This window comes from Podarcis filfolensis (genome assembly GCF_964270895.1).
Source record: "Podarcis filfolensis genome assembly, chromosome: 5".
Taxonomy (NCBI): domain Eukaryota; kingdom Metazoa; phylum Chordata; class Lepidosauria; order Squamata; family Lacertidae; genus Podarcis; species Podarcis filfolensis.
In genome coordinates, this window is record NC_139608.1 from 97,197,920 (window position 1) to 97,214,598 (window position 16,679).

A 16,679-nucleotide genomic window follows, 5' to 3' on the forward strand; every position below is an offset into this window, starting at 1 on the left:
TTCCTTTTTTGTGCCCCTTAGAAAACAGTGGCTGCTTGTAGGATTAACTGGTAGTGTTGGAGGTTGGGGGGAAGGAAGAGACAATGATGTAGAAAGAAGGGGAATATAAACCTGAATAAATACAAGTGTCTTAAAATGGTGAAATTGATCAGCAGTGCAAGTAAGTAGACATTTTACACATCATGTAGGCCAAAATCCGCCCTCGCTGCTGAACTGCATGTGAAGAACAGGATCTGAGGGAAGGAGCTGCCACAGGTACCTGGTCTAACCACTCAACTTCCTTGCCACTGAGACTCTTCAGTGATGCCTCAAACCTTCACCCAGTTCCCCAAGTTCTCTATGACAGAGTCCTGGATTTCCCTGTCACAAACAACACGTTTCTTTCCCTGCTTCTCTTGTGAGTTGACTGGGACAAGGGCTTGTTGTTGGACGTTAGGAGAGCAGGATTATCGCTGGAACCTCTAACCTCTTCCCCCAGTCCTGGAAAACCAGTTTCCTCCCTTTCCGCAAAACAATTGACAGCAACGTACCCAAGTATGACCATGTTACTTAGGGCATTTGTTTATATATGATATCCTGCATTTCATGGATTCTGAAGAAGTGTATGAAATAGTCTTGTAAAATCAGACCTTTGCTTAAAAGGTCTGCAAAGCCAGTTTTAAATGGATATTCCTTAACTGGGTACCTCGGTTTAAAAAGCTCTGCAACCTATGTATTCATGGGATCCAAACTCCAGGTCCTTATAGAGAAAGACATCCTTAGTTTGGTTATTTCTTTACAGTTCAAGGAAACAGAATAATCCACTGTACAAGGTTAAAACAAATGAGAAGAGAGCATAATAATAATAATAATAATAATAATAATAATAATAATAATAATTATTATTATTATTATTATTATTATTATTATTTATTATTATTTATACCGCAGCCACTCTGGGTGGCTTCCAACAAAGTACAGTGGTACCTCGGGTAAAGAACTTAATTCGTTCTGAAGGTCCGTTCTTAACCTGAAACTGTTCTTAACCTGAGGTACCACTTTAGCTAATGGGGCCTCCCACTGCCGCCGCTGCATGATTTCTGTTCTCATCCTGAAGCAAAGTTCTTAACCTGAAGCACTATTTCTGGGTTAGCGGAGTCTGTAACCTGAAGCGTCTGTAACCTGAAGCGTCTGTAACCCGATGTACCACTGTATTAAAATACAGTGGTCTGTCAAACATTAAAAGCTTCCCTAAACAAAGAAACACACCATAGGAGCAAAGGACATGACCCATTCAAAAGAAACCAGGCCTGGATCAGCAGAAGTGAAATCAAAATAGTTTTTCTGTCAGTTCTTTCCCTCAAAGCACAAGAAAGCTATGCAACATTACTTTTATGTGAGATCTTCATCTTTTGTGTGTGCATATATTGCATAGAAAGGCAGTTCCCTCCATTCCTTCATACTTTAGTGTCCGTAAGAATGGGGACTATGCAGATAGCAGCAGGCTTGAGTCCTACTTGATGAAAAACTGTAAGCAGAGACTGCAAGGAATCCTTATCAACACTTCATGTCGTAGCTGCAGCCATTTTAAGTTTGTGCGGGCGTCAGAGCACCCCTAGCTTAGATCTTGGGTTGCAAGTCATTTACTGGGGTCCACGGCAGAAAAGATTTGCAAAGTATGTTAATCACAAGTCTTGTGCATATAAATGAGCTGGGGGGGCTAATTTGCTGACTTCAGCATCTTCACATTACCATAATTAGTGTATAGTTTCTTGAGAAGATGTCAAGTGTTGCGCAGTATCTTACTCTTACGCAGTTCTGATCAATTATGAATAAGTGGCAGTTATTAAAGCTGAAGAATGCCATTACTTTTGGGAGTTCTTGTTCCCTTACTCCTTTTGCAAATTTGTCCCACTCACTTTTTGATAGCTCTGTATGGCTAATGAGAGTTTCCACAGTCAGCTGGTTCAACTTGCCCAACATTGTCTGCAGGGAGGGAAGGGGGGAGCCAGCGCATGCGGGGAGAGTGGTCTCCCAGGGAGCAGAAATAAGGGTGGGGACAAAGCAGTTGAAACTGGGAGCCAGCAGCAATAGGGCTTAAGCATCATCATCATCATCATCATCATTATATTAACTGCCTCACTCTGCCTCATCACAGAGCCGGCCCTGCCTCTGAGGGTTGTGGGACTGAGAGAAGGGTCTCTCCCAAAGATCTCAGAACTCAGATAGGTTTGTATGAGGAAATGCCGTCTTTCAAAGACCCTGGACCCTGCTTGAGAGGGCAAGGAATGCTGATTTGCTACACCAGCTCACAAGCTTGCACAGTGGACATGCTTGGATTTGGACTGTTTCCATCACACAATGGTAGCAGGACTAGCTCAGGATCCAGCCAGGGCCGTAGCTAGGGGATGGTGCGGTGGGCCCCCACCAGGGACGCAGGCAAGGGGGTGGGTGCAAAATCAGCTAAAAAATATGTCCAGCAGTTTGAGGCAGAGTTGTATAATCCCCATTTAGCAGAAAAACCTGTAGGTTCTGTAGATAGACGCAGACCTGCTTTAGGAGGAGTGGGGCAGGGATTTTCCATTCCCTTCTGCTCTGAAAACTAAAGCCAAGCTGGTAATTCAAGAAGAAAAGTTTACTTGAGTGACACCCATTGCTCACCATGCTGCCTTGGGATGGTACCCCAGCTCAGGTACTGCTCACAAACAAACCACACCTGTACTGTATGGTAGATGGCTTGGTTTTCATGAAGTGTGGTGGTAGGACAGGGATTTTGGTGTCTGGGCCAGTTTGAGAAGAGTCTGCCTGCATGGCCCATGGTTCCTTGAAATGTGTTCCTTGAAATCAGAGTTTTCATTAGAGAGAGAGAGAGAGAACAAACTTCTGCCTTGAAGCATTTCACTACTTCCCCAGAGAGCTAGAGAGCCATTTAAGGTCCCGATTAATTTAGAACAAGTGGGGGACAAATGACACCAAGACTCTTTTGTTTCCCCTCCCATTAATTTATTATGTAATAATAGTTAGGAGGGCCTGAGCAGTGTTTCATCTGATGCTTTACAGTAATTATGCCATCTTTGTAATGCATAAAGATGTATTATATGTACATAATAATATAATACATAACCCACACATTATGATGAGGAACATTTTGCTGGTGGAAGAAATAAGAAAAGGATATTGAAATTGTTCAATGGTGACAGAGATCCTAATCCTATGTCCTTGGTCCAAAGAATTTGTGCCTGAGTAGTGGGGGTGTCTCGAGATCTTTTCTCTTCCAGAAGAGCTTTTCAGACTGCATGGGGATCACTTCTGAAGATCCCTGAATTTTAGGGGCTGCTTCTTGAAAGGGGACTTAGAAGCTGCACTCCTCTCATGGAATTGGCTGTGAAGACCTTTGGATTGTGACCTGACCTGGCATTTAAGCAACACAACCTCCCATCATTGTTATTTTGAGCTGGCTTATGTTCAGCAAGAAACACAAAGAAGAGTTCCTTTTAAGTTGGAGAAGAAAGACAATTTTACTTTAATGTTCTCCCACATTTTGTACTAGTTTTATGTGTGCAGCGAATTTTTCGCTTGGGGTGTGAAGGACTTTCAAAAATGCTAACCTCTACCTGCAGACTAACTTTACCTGCTAAATAGTTAGATCAGCTTTTGACTGGACTATGATTTAAACGAGATTCCTTCATTGCAAGGGGTTGGACTAGATGACCCTCAGGGGTCCCTTCCAACTCCACAATTCTATGATGCTGTGACTATTACATATCCAGAGCAGATTATATCCCTCCTTGGAAGGAGGACTTTGTTCTCCCAAAGCAAATGAATCGAAAGTGTTTCACTGGGTCATTTATAGAGCAGGAATATGCAATGCAAAGCATCACAGACCAGAAAATTATAATCCTATAAGCTTCAGAAGCAGAATTCTGTTACCTAGGTTGTTATTTAAATCTGACAGACAGGATGAGCAACAACAACAAAGAGAACTGTAGTCCTGTTGATTCATCCAAAGCAAAAGAATTGAGCGAGTGCTTTGGACTTGAAGACCCAGTTTCAGATCCTTTCTTACTCATGAAGCTGATGAGGCGGCCTTGGGCAAGTTGAACTCTCTCAACCTAGACTAAAATGGCTTCTTTGCACAAAGGATGGAATGCAGTGGAGTAACTTATAATTAGTTGGCCTAATTGCGTACCCCAGATGTCCTACTATAATTTGTTGGTGGAAACAAACCCTTTTGTCTTCAAACAAATCTGAGTACCTCCATTAAAATTAACAAATGCTTGCAAGATGGTGGCAGAAAGTATATTTCATATTCTGAATGTATTTCATTTTCTCTCTGAACTGAATTGCGCCTGAGTTGTACTGCTGTCTGCAGAGACATCTAGCCTCAAATCTTTCAAATTGTCCTTTGAGTGTATCTACATTCTGTCCCAAACCTGCTGACCAGTGTTTCCATTCTGTGTGTCTCTGAGAGAGGAGTTCAGACAAAGAGCTACTGAACCAGCTTTGAAACGCTTATCAGCTGAAAGAAGAATGGGGAGAGAAGAGAAAAACCAAGCAATATCTTCTATTTTTATCTGTTCATGCATGGTTAGGTAGTGGCCTCATTGCCTGGGTTTGCCAGCTATAGTTTCCTGTAAATGGGATGATGAGGCCGGACTTGCTGCTCAACAGTGAGGCTCAACATGAAACTGGAAGCATGTTTTGGTGATGAGCTGCTGTGACCGCGGCAAAAGGTCATGCAAACACAGCAATTATTGAAGCAAAGAATCCCACCACTTTCCTCTACACGCAGTAACTCTTTTTTGTCCTTTAAGGTGTGCGGCATGATTGAAGTGCTGACTTTCTCTACTGTGCAAAATACGAATGGCAATACAGTAGCATAACAGACTAAACACTCTGCAGTCTATTTCCCCTTAAAGCATAGAATAGGAGAGGTGGTTGGCAATCCATCCAGGGGTTTCAGCCCAGCTTCCTGTCTCGCCCTTGATCCTGTATTCCCCCCAATGCATCTCAGATCCTTTCTCCTGTGCCAGCAGAGATTAAGGGAAAGACTTCTTTGGCACGTCTGCCAAAGAGCAGCTAGAGGCTTGAATAGGGCCCTCACATTATCATCATCTCACCTGCTGTCTCCCTGGGTCTGTCTGAGGCAAACAAGGGGAAAGCTCTGCCAAAGACTGCTTTCTGTTCATGATTGCATCTTTTATATATTTCATCAAATACTGTATTGCAATATTACCATTAATAAAATATCAAGCAAGCTCAATCTATATCTATCCTGTATTTTTTCCTTAAAGCAGCTTCAATCTGAATGGAGAACAACAACAATAGCTCAGCTGGTTAGAGCATGGTGCTGATAACACCCAAGGTTGCAGGTTTGATCCAAGGTGGGTTGGACTAGAACAGGCATAGGCAAACTCGGCCCTCCAGATGTTTTGGGACTACAACTCCCACCATCCCTAACAGGACCAGTGGTCAGGGATGATGGGAATTATAGTCTCAAAACATCTGGAGGGCTGAGTTTGCCCATGCCTGGACTAGAAGATCCTCAGGGTCTCTTCCAACTCTACACTTATTCTATAATCTAGCTGAGTTTTAAGCTCGTAATGTGTACCCAGCCATAGTTGATGGTTATGTCTGTACAGAGGGATTTTCAAATCGTCACTCAGTTTTGTCATTGTTGGGCAGGGATTTGAACCCAAGTTTTCCCTGATCTAGTCCAGTATTCTATCCATTACATGCTTTATCAAAAAGAACTAGAAGTTAGAACTTTTCTTCCAGCCTGATTTCCATCTGTTCTGTCTTCTTCACCATGCTGCTTTCAGCAGGTTTGTGGGTTACCCCTCACTTTCTGTTCTTTGGAAGTAATTGTTAGGAATGCCTAAAAACTAAATGTTGTGAAATCTTAAGTTAAAGGTTGTGCAGCTTGTCACAAATGTGCCTTTTTCTTGCAGTATCCATAATGGAGTCATAGCTGTGTTCCAGCGAAAAGGTCTTGCAGAACACGAGCTCTACAATCTGAATGAAGGAGTCAGGTGAGCCAGATCATCAGATTATACACCTGTCCCAAGACACAGTCATCACCACGGAGGGTCATTATTTCATAAGTGATCTGTACCATTTTACTTTATTCCAACCATTGAGATGGTGGCACTGGTGTTAATGACAGTGTGCAGAGATGTCCACAAAGGCAAGCCCTCCTCAAGGAATTAACGTAGGTTCTGCAGTTGTTGTTGTTGGCTTCCATCTTACTTGAGAGACAATGGAGTGTGCCTCCAAGGGTGAAGCCAAACGGCTGTGTTAGCAGCACCAAAGTGGCCTCCCTGGGGTGCAAGAGGGTAGTTACCATATTTTTGCCCCTGAAAAGTTCATACAGTTGAAGAGAGGATGATGCAATGCTCTTTCTAGCTTCCTCCTTCACCTCACTGTGCTTTTCCCTTTTCATACAAGCCCTGCAACTTTTCAGAGGTGCCAGAAAACAGCAGGGCTAATCATCAACCCTCCTTTAGACAGCAGCAGCCAGTCCTGTTTCGCCGCCTGAGGCGAAATGACAAGGAGCTGTTGCCCCTTGGCTGAAGCCTCACTTACTGGGGTTGCAAGATCTCGCTGCTTCTCCTCCTGTCTCGGGCAGCAGGGGCAGGCAAGCCAAGGGTGCTGCCCCAAGGTATTCACCACCCAAAGCAGCTGCCTCAGGCTGCCTCATGGGTGGGCTGGCTAGCCCTAGCTGTAGGTAAAGGAGACATATTTACAGTCAAATCCATTATGTGGTTGCTATAAGCGATAATGCCTTTTATCCTTTTCTTGATGCCCCTCCTCCAGCAGCCTTCTTTGTTTATCTGCTGGCTGTGGACAAAGATGCTGTGCCTTCGCCCTGCCCAGCATCAAAGCAAGCAGGCTTGCAGCAAAAGCCTGGAGCGCTGCATGCCCCTGTTCTTCCCCTGCCAGCCCGCTGCATTTCTACCCTGGCTCTAGATAAGGGCTATGTTCCCTCCTGTGGGTACAGCATAAAAGCCAAGAGCTGGCAGGAAGGGTGTCGGTCGCTCCATGTCTCCTTCACCAGGTTGCTATATTTGCTCTATATTTTTCCTAGTCTGTTTTCTACTTATAAGAGAGGCTGGCAAAGAACTGAAGAACACTCTATTCATCCTCTACTGGGCCACTTTTAGGAGTTAAACAAATCTGGTATATTTTATTTTTTATTATTTGTAGTCTAGGGTTGACTTTGTATGGGTGGGGTAAAAGGAAAGGAAGATAAGACCATGAAAAGCTTTCCATGGCTGGTAAAGCAGAAACAAGCCTGTCCTTTGAAGGTCTTTGCTGCATTTCCTAAGGGCTAGTTGGAATTGTTGTTCTTTCCTGTGCTGTATTTTTTGGAGCAGACGTATCTTCCCCCCTGCACTGATTATGTTGGTAAGAATTTCAGATATTTGCTGTATAAGAAGAACAGAATTTTATAACAAATATGCTTTTAACATTGTTGAATGAATGAGCTGATGGATAGGAAAAACAGCTGTCAGAGTGGTGGAAGTCTAAGGCATAGAGGGCCACACATGAGAGAGGGATCAGTTGTGTCAAAGACAACAAAGGAAGCAGAGCAAGAGAGAGAAGAGACCTTTGGGCTTGCCAACAAGAAGATTGTCCGTGAACTTAGCAAGGACATTTTGGTGGAGTGCAAAGGGTGGAAGCTAGACTGTAGGGGGTGAGGAATGGAGCTGGAAGAGTAAGTCAAGTGGGAGTGAGCAGCCTGCTGAAAAATTGAGGAAGACAAGAAGAGAGAGGAAATTGTGATAAAGCAGGATATCAGTGACTCAAGCTTTGAGGTATTTTTAGCTGCTTCCAGATGCTGGTAACAGACAAAGCACATCACAGAATTGCTTTGCTAACCTCTGCTGTGGCTGTTGCCCAATACAAAGACAGCTCCTGCCTCTTCCATAAGGGTTTTTGTATATGGCAGTTTTGAATACCTAAGCTATTTTTGTTTTTCTGAATTAAAATTGAAGGCACCAGGAAAGTTAGGCTCGGCTTACTTTTTAAGCCTCCCATCACCTTGCCAACAAAGGTCCGTATAGTAAAAGCTATGGTTTTCCCAGTAGTGATGTATGGAAGTGAGAGCTGGACCATAAAGAAGGCTGATCGCCAAAGAATTGATGCTGTTGAATTATGGTGCTGGAGGAGACTCCTGAGAGTCCCATGGACTGCAAGAAGATCAAACCTATCCATTCTGAAGGAAATCAGCCCTGAGTGCTCACTGGAAGGACAGATCGTGAAGCTGAGGCTCCAATACTTTGGCCACCTCATGAGAAGAGAAGACTCCCTGGAAAAGACCCTGATGTTGGGAAAGATGGAGGGCACAAGGAGAAGGGGACGACAGAGGACGAGATGGTGGGACAGTATTCTCGAAGCTACAAACATGAGTTTGACCAAACTGTGGGAGGCCGTGGAAGACAGGAGTGCCTGGCGTGCTCTGCTCCATGGGGTCATGAAGAGTTGGACACGACTAAACGACTAAACAACAACAACAACAATACTGAGGGACAAACTAGATGGGATGCAATCTGTAGGTTTTTGTTGTTTGTTTTTACTTCAGAACAAGCATTCCCATATGGAATTGCTCATTTTGTCCAGTGCCACTATTTCAGTAAGTGTTATGTGGTTCAACTATGATCTAACAAGGTATTGTGCCATTTTTGATAGACGAACACATTTACTCTTGCATGTACATTCACTGGCCATAAAGTACGCTGCATGTATAGCACAATGTGATGGTCACATGATTTTTTAGTATTATTATTATTATTATTATTCTCTTTGGAACAGGCAACTACTGAAAACTGAGTTGGGATCATTTTTTACTGAATATTTACAGGTTGGTATAGTCTGCTTTTTAGTCTTTTACTTTTCCCTCACGCTGTTCACTGAAGCAGTCTGCTGAACAAAACTATTGACAGCAGACGCTTCCAACCTAAGAGGTTTTAATATGAAAACTTTGCATGAGAGTTTGTTTGCCTGTTCACACTGGACCTGACCTGAAGACATTTCACTTCTAAAATAAGTGTTTTCAAAAAGAATATTGAGGGACCTCGGTTTGCTTATATAGACGGCAGGGTCCGAGACCTAATCCTCACAGGGGTGGTGAACCTGTGTCAACTGAGGCAGCAGCTGGCAGCTTACATGGCTGAGTGCCCTTTCCATTAAGGGGAAGGAGACCTGCACAAAGCACACTAGTGCCAGCCCACTAAAAATGTGGCTTCATATCAGAGTAACTGCAAAAGCAAGCAAGGTTGCAATCTCATATACACTTAGCAGGGAGTCAGTCCCATTGAACTTAATAGGACTTACGGAACAATTCCGATGGAGGTCAGGGAGCAGCAGGGCGGAGCAGAGCAGCAGATCCACCACCGTAGCAGAAGTCCTGTCGGCTCATGCTGGCCGGGGCTGAAGGTGCAGGTAGGAGCTTTGTCACTCTTGGTGCACCAGCTCCAGTCTGGCACAGCTGAGGGGCCTGAATAGACATGCAGAAGATGCTGCTATAAATTAGTTCCGTTTTATTTATTCAAGTCATGTATCTAAAATTTAGGGGGGTAAAATTTGAAGGACGTTTTCAAAATTATGATATAAAGATGGCCAACATAACATTGAAAGATTAACGGGGGGCACTTTTGTAGGGATCCTGGCTCAGGCCAGAGGAGTTTAACCTCCTCTCCCTACACACTGTGGCTGCAATGAAAACTAGGGGAGCCCCACACCTAAGGTTAAGGAATGTTTTGGGACCCTGACACGGCTGCTAGCCATAGGGCTGGGTTCAACTAGCTAATCCCAATAGTAGAAGCTCGTGCAAGGACTTCCACGAGCTCAATGGGGCTTGCACTGATGGAGCAATCTCCTTAGCGCTGTGGTGAATTCCTCCCATAAATTGTGGTTTGATGCTCAGTCAAAGAAAACAGGATTTATCCTTGGCTAACTCCTCCCCCTCACTTTCCCTGAGCTCTGTGTGGATTGCAGCTGAGACAGTTGCAGAGGAATCCTCCCTAGCTTGCTGGCTACTAAATACCTAGCAGCAAGCTTCACGGATCTCATCCCCCTGCAACTTCCTCATAAGACATCCGGAGCTTGCATGCTTGCGGGTTGCCTCCCTTTTGCCTTGGCAACTGTTTCTACAGCTCTGCAGCTGCTGGCTTCAGCAGACTCTGCCAAGGGAGCTGCGCCAGTGGCTAGTGGCATCTTCTGCTATTGCACCTCAGAACTGCAAGAATATGTGGTTGTTTTTCTACAAGCTCGAAAATTAGAAAGTGACAAAAAAAACCATACAAGCGTGTGATTTCTAAGCCAGCCCAGTCATGTGAGTTAGCACAAGGTTTTTAAAACAATCCTACACTAAATGTTCCCCAGTGAGTAATGTGAGGGGTTGAAAGGAAAGCAGGATCTGACCCAGGCTATGCAGTCCAGTAAAATCCACACTATATCATTCTAGTTTCTTTGCATATTGTCTGTTTCCAGGTTTAATTTTCCTGCTTTCACAGCACCATAAATATTAAGATGGGGCATCCCATACATTGCAATTACTATACACGTATCCCAGTAGAAGCTGTGAGCAACCCTCCTCTAATGAACTGCCATTTTAAAAAAACCAAAATACCTTGTGGTTAAAATATGGAAGTAATAATCTATCAACGATTCAAGGGAAGCAGCATAACATAAATGGAAAGTTGTTTTATGTTGTATTTGCAGAACCAGCTGCTTACAAAAGGCATGGTGATCCTGAGGGACAAGATCCGGTTTTATGAAGGTAATTGAGGCATCAATTGTGCCTGCGGAGCTTGATCCAAAAGCGCATCCAAATCAAAACTCTTCAACTGGCTTCAGACCAGAACAGCCGCCTGCTTCTGCCCCAGCAGTCGTTTAATGTTCCTGCCTGCTGAACAAGGAAATGAAGTTGGTCTGGCACATCAGCTGAGGAAACGGCAGCCTCCCGTGTGGCTGTTTACCTTTCCCCTCAAATTATAAACCTCTTTATGATTAAATAGTCCTGTGAACATCGGTGAAAAACTGCAAAAGCCAATTCACTGAGAATGTTCCTTCCCTTGGACTCCACTCTTCTGTCAAAGAGCTCATAGCCATTTCTATATGTTTCCCTGGCAGTCTCCCATCCAGGCAGCGCTCGGGGCCAGGTCTGCTTAGCTTCTGCACTGGAACTCCATTCTGTGACTTAAGGCCATTCTCTGGGGCTTTAAAGCGCAGCGGGGGGGGGCTGTCTCAGGGGTTGCACATATCTGGGGCTGCACATAAATCTCCCCTCCCCTCACACACCTGCAAAAAAAGTAAGTTTGAATCTTATTAATTTAGGAGAGGGTGTTAATCAGCTGCCCTTCAGGGGCTTGGTTTTATTGCTTTTTAAAAAGGAGGATACACACAAACAGTCGTTAATTCATGCACACTTTGTTGAACTGGTACAAAATTATTCGAGCCTCACCAAATGGAGCTTGAACAAAATCTGCCTGATTCAAGAGGCAGGGCTTGCTCTTATTAAGCCCGATTCACAGTTTGCACAGCAAATAAATCTCCCGTATCTCTGCATGAACTTTCCTCTCATGTTTGAAGGAGATTCCCAGTGGTATGAACACAAGACTCTACAATGAGTATGCCATATACCATCTCGCGCATCCATGGTACCCACGAACTAAATAGTTGTGCCGCACAAAGCTCATCTGTGTGTTTAGCTGTTTGTCTTTCAAATGTATGCAAAGGGAAAATGGAAAAGAGCTCCCTCCCTCACGTGTATTTTAAAGAAACAAGAACCTCAACGTATGCACAGCTCTGATGTGGCACATAATGCATATGTTTGGTAGTTTGCTTTTCCACCTTTGTACAAAATACCTTTTTAAAAAGAACTCTTCACTATGAGCCCTTGGACTAACCCCCCCCCCTCCTAATTTGTAGGACAGAAACTTCTGGATACCTTGGCTGAAACGTGGGATTTCTTTTTCAGTGATGTCCTGCCCATGCTCCAGGCTATATTCTATCCTGTGCAGGTAAAATATTGCTCTGTTACTTTAGAATCAGGAAAAACCAGAAGAAGCTACTCTGCAGGTTGATCAGCCAAGAGCCAGACATCACAGCGGGACAACAGATGAGGAAATGCTTCTGCCAAACACATGGGGGGGGGGTGTTTTCATTACGGAGAATTGCCTGTGTAGGCGTGTCTCTCTTCATAGCATGATGTTCACAGTGTCACTAGAAAATTATAGCTTGAACTTTCAAAAAGTCCCACCACTTTCTCAGCCTAGATGTGTCCAGTACCTCCAAAATAACTGGCTAGGATCCAGAGAATCAGGTGATTTGTTTTGCATTCCCATGGGCCATTTGGAGTTATGAGGTTTGGGGATTAGCTTTCTACACCACCACTCATCAATCCTATGACTATCACAAGCCACTTTCGAAACTAAGAGGAGTGTCAAATAAGTTTGTAACTTTAGAGAGGTTTGCAAACAAAATATTCCTAAATACAATATCCTAAGAAACATGAGTTAAATTCACCACTGTGGTTAATATTATTTCGATAAACCTCTATCCCCACATAAAATGATCCAGATTATAATGGCAGAAATTTTCATAGAATTAGTCAGTTATAGGATTTTTATAGAAGTACAGAAAGTCAAGTACTAAGGATTAATAGATCAGGACAATAACTCTTGGAGGGCCCAAAATACTTCTGTTGCATTTCCAATGTCATCACATTCCATGCAAAACCAAATATTTATTATTATATATATCCATCTCCTTAACCAAACTCTTACCCAAAGTAGTAGTAGTAATAGTAGTAGTAGTAGTAGCAGCAATAGCAATTTTATTATTTATACGTCACCCATCCGGCTGGGTTTCCCCAGCCACTCTGGCCAGCTTACAGCACATATAAAAACATAGTTAAATGTCAAACATTAAAAACTTCCCTATACAAGGCTGCCTTCAGGTGTCTTCTAAAAGTTATGTAGTTCTTGGTCCCCTTGACATGTGAAGGAAGGACATTCGGCAGGGAGGGCACCTCTGTCTGGTTCCCCGTAGCTTCACTTCTGTCAGTGAGGGAACCGCCAGAAGACCCTCAGAGCTGGACCTCAGTGTCCGTGCTGAACGATGGGGGTGGAGACGCTCCTTCAGGTATACTGGGCCGAGGCCGTTTAGGGCTTTAAAGGTCAACACCAGCACTTTGAATTGTGCTCGGAAACGTACTGGGAGCCAATGTATTTCTTGTGGCTGAAATTATAGTTGCTCCATAATTCATATGCCCTCCCAAAAATTGAAAACTAGAAATGGAATTGATATAACCAGTCTTGATATTTTACATCATCTTTGCATTAATTTTTACATTATGAAACATATATGGCAGAAATCAGCCATTTTGATGGACTATATAAATTTTAAAAATGAAAGTAAATACCATCACAAAGGTTCCTATGGTAATTTCCCCATAATTATTTGGAATATTATAAAGGCAGAATCTGTTCATTGTTCTTCAGCTTATGAATCTCCATTTTGTCCTGATTGTACATAAAGTTTGTGTTCCTTACTGCTGAGACTAAATTAGGGAATCTTCCATTAAGTCAAAAGGACTTAAGCAGGCTTGACTGGGTTCCACAAATAAATCTGAAAGCAAGCAAACGACAAGTGTTGAAAACAACTTTCATTCGGTTGTCTCTTTAGGGAAAGGAGCCCTCTGTCCGACAACTGTCTCTGCTGCACTTCAGGAATATTATAACTCTCAATATTAAATTGGAAGATGCCTTGTCCCGTTCCCGAGCGAGGGTTCCTCCTTCCATTATTCAGATGTTACTTATCCTACAGGTATGGATTTTTCTCAAATATATAAATCTGTGTTTGTGCATGACTTTAGCGTAACACACTATTCAAAAGGACTTACTGGTATTGATACCTCTTAGAAGATGCTTTCGTTTACTCCGTTTGGTGACTCTCCGCGCAGCAAGAAGCCATTCATTGAGAAGGGCATCGTGTATGTTGACTCTTGGGGCAAGATGGACCACCTGCACCACATAGCACAGCCAGAACCCATGTATGTGGTGGCCCATGATGTAATTATTACTATTAAGTAATCAGAGAAGGCATGGTTTGCAAACAGAAAAAGTTGGTTAGTGATAAAGTTGGTTTATCACACAAAATACACTTGTCTTATAAACCACTTTGTGGAGAATACAGAAACTGACCATACCTGGCCCCTAGATTAAAGGAAGCCAAATGGCTACAGGAACGCCATGCTCTTTTATTCCTCTGCTTTACATGAACAAAAAAATGTGGACATAGGAGGCCATTTACTATATGGTGGCATACCACAGAGGCGGGCAGGCATGGCAAGCGAGCTGCTCATGATCTGCTCTTATCTTGCCTGGTGGCAGGAGGAGAACTTTATTACAACCAACACTGGGCTCTGTCATTGTTGTAGGCTTGTACTTTTAAAACAGCTGTGTGTGGCCTGTAATAGAGAGGAGACCATATCAAAAGCTTTTTGGGGCCCTTTGTATGTATTCACCTCGGCTTTATAAGATTATCAGGGAGAAATGTCATGTCAGCAATTACCACCATTGTGTTCAGTCTTGTGTATGGAAAAAACAATGGTGGTGACTCTTCTGTAAATCCTAATGGAGGAGTCAATAAAAGTTACATTTTTTAGTTTCACAGTTCAATTTCAGTCAAAGTTTCCTGTTCCATACTATACCAACAACATCCTTTTTGGGTGGGGCCACCTGCAACAGGAGGAGGTGGGATTCACTCCTGAAGTGGTAGGATGTTCTGTACTATTTGAGACTGCACATGGGAGTTCCTAATTTTGAATGCTCTCCTCTGCTAACTGAGCCTTGTATTAAATAGCAAGGGCTGTTTGTGCAACTGGGCATGAATGAAGGCAGAACACGAAGCTAGAGTTCTTTCCCATTAGGCCAGTGAAGAGGCCTGTCACCGGTGGCATCAGAGTAAACCCTGATTATAGATAACATGCTTGGAGAACACTGGAAGCTCTGTTCACAGTGTAAAAGAATGCAAGAATCCTGCATTGTGAATGCCTGGAAGTGGGCCAGGAACAGCTCAGGAGAGGACGAGGTCAAGCTGGAAGGGATTTCACTTCCAAGGGCAATTTCCAGCTCCATAGCCAGCCACAGAAGTCCCCCGACAGCACTGAAAGTTCAAGAGGATGGAAAGTGCTAGTTGTACAATAAGGAAACCTCACTCCGATCCTGAGCTCATTCCTAGTAGGGAGGGTTGAGTTTGTAGTCACTCATACCAAGCTAATGACACCTCAAGGCATTGTTTTCCCCTTCAGAGGCTATCCCATGAAACCATAAACTGGAAATGTATTTATTTATTCATTCATTCATTCATTCATTCATTTTGAACACCACCCTTCATCCGTAGATCTTAGGGCAGTTCACAACATAAAATTACAATATATAAAGCACACGTCAAGGTGTGCTTTTTTGCAAGAAACTTCTTAATGGAGAGGTCATCCTATAATAACCTTTTGTCATATAAATTTACTAGCCCAAACCTATGCATATTTACTTGGAAGCCTTTGCCAGGGACTGGCATTCAGTGGCACTTGCTCCTTAGAAGGCAATTCCAATCTGTGTGTGCGGATGTGGCAAGGCAGGCATAGAGTTCCCTCTGTTGCACCTAATACATCTGTCTGCCTTTCCCCCCAGACAAATATAAGTAGGGCCTACTTTCTTTCTTTTTTAAAAAAATAATATTTATTAAGGGTTTAAAGATTACAGAAAAAAGAAGAATGAAAAAATGAAAAATTAAATACATAAAAAACAAAAAACAATACAGTAAAACAAAAAAAAAAGAAAAACAAGCATTTAAAAACACATCCAATGTTTCCCTATCTTTATCTTTCATTTACTTGTTTCATCGACCTCCTCACACCTCCCTTTTTTTGTATTCTAGTTCAATTAGCTGTTTCAGCAAATCCTTTCCATCTTACTCAATTTTTGTTCCATAATTTATCTTAACCCAATCTAACCTTAAATTTTCCACTTTGATCCATTAACAATCTATTTTTACTTAATTCTTTATAACATTTCTGCTAAAGCCATGTAACTTCATTCCAGCATCCTTCTAACATTTCTTAATTTTACAGTATTTCTGTAAATAAACTTTAAATTTTTTCCAATCTTCTTCCACCGACTCTTCTCCCTGGTCTCGGATTCTGCCAGTCATTTCCGCCAGTTCCATGTAGTCCATCAACTTCATCTGCCATTCTTCCCGGGTGGGTAAATCTTGTGTCTTCCAATGCTTTGCAATAAGTATTCTTGCTGCTGTTGTTGCATACATAAATAACGTTCTATCCTTCTTTGGCACCAATTGGCCGACCATGCCCAGGAGAAAGGCCTCTGGTTTCTTCAAGAAGGTATATTTAAATACCTTTTTCATCTCATTATAAATCATCTCCCAGAAAGTCTTAATCCTTGGGCATGTCCACCAAAGGTGGAAGAATGTACCTTCAGTCTCATTACATTTCCAGCATTTATTATCGGGCAAATTATAAATTTTTGCAAGCTTGACTGGTGTTATGTACCACCTGTAGATCATTTTCATTAGATTCTCTTTTAAGGCATTACATGCTGTAAACTTCATACCTGTGGTCCATAACTGTTCCCAGTCAGCCATCATAATGTTGTGTCCAACATCTTGTGCCCATT

General features: G+C 42.8%; 2 protein-coding genes across 11 annotated transcripts in view; one reads left to right on the top strand and one right to left on the bottom strand.

Moving 5' to 3' along the window:
- PRR5 (proline rich 5) overlaps positions 1–16,679 on the top strand; it is a 70,528-nt gene that overhangs the window by 39,169 nt on the left and 14,680 nt on the right. For all 7 annotated transcript variants that reach the window (XM_083615911.1, XM_083615908.1, XM_083615912.1 and 4 more), the window contains 5 exons: positions 5,931–6,011; positions 8,794–8,842; positions 10,705–10,762; positions 11,914–12,005; positions 13,672–13,812. In XM_083615911.1, the coding sequence (XP_083472037.1) occupies positions 5,931–6,011; positions 8,794–8,842; positions 10,705–10,762; positions 11,914–12,005; positions 13,672–13,812 (421 nt within the window). The remainder of the gene's footprint in view (positions 1–5,930; positions 6,012–8,793; positions 8,843–10,704; positions 10,763–11,913; positions 12,006–13,671; positions 13,813–16,679) is intronic.
- The window catches only part of LOC310763563 (uncharacterized protein), a 46,024-nt gene that overhangs the window by 1,699 nt on the left and 27,646 nt on the right, over positions 1–16,679 (bottom strand). The window contains exons 5-6 of one of the 4 annotated variants that reach the window (XR_014548643.1): positions 13,889–14,067; positions 9,316–9,478 (exon numbers count right to left, since the gene is read on the bottom strand). Coding sequence is in view for 1 of the 4 variants with exons in the window: in XM_083616071.1 (XP_083472197.1) it covers positions 9,316–9,478; positions 13,889–14,054 (329 nt within the window). In the remaining 3 variants the exon portion in view is untranslated. Of the gene's footprint in view, positions 1–9,315; positions 9,479–10,671; positions 11,284–13,888; positions 15,697–16,679 lie in introns of those variants that run through there. The other 3 variants (XR_014548644.1, XM_083616071.1, XR_014548645.1) reach the window with 3 other exon arrangements.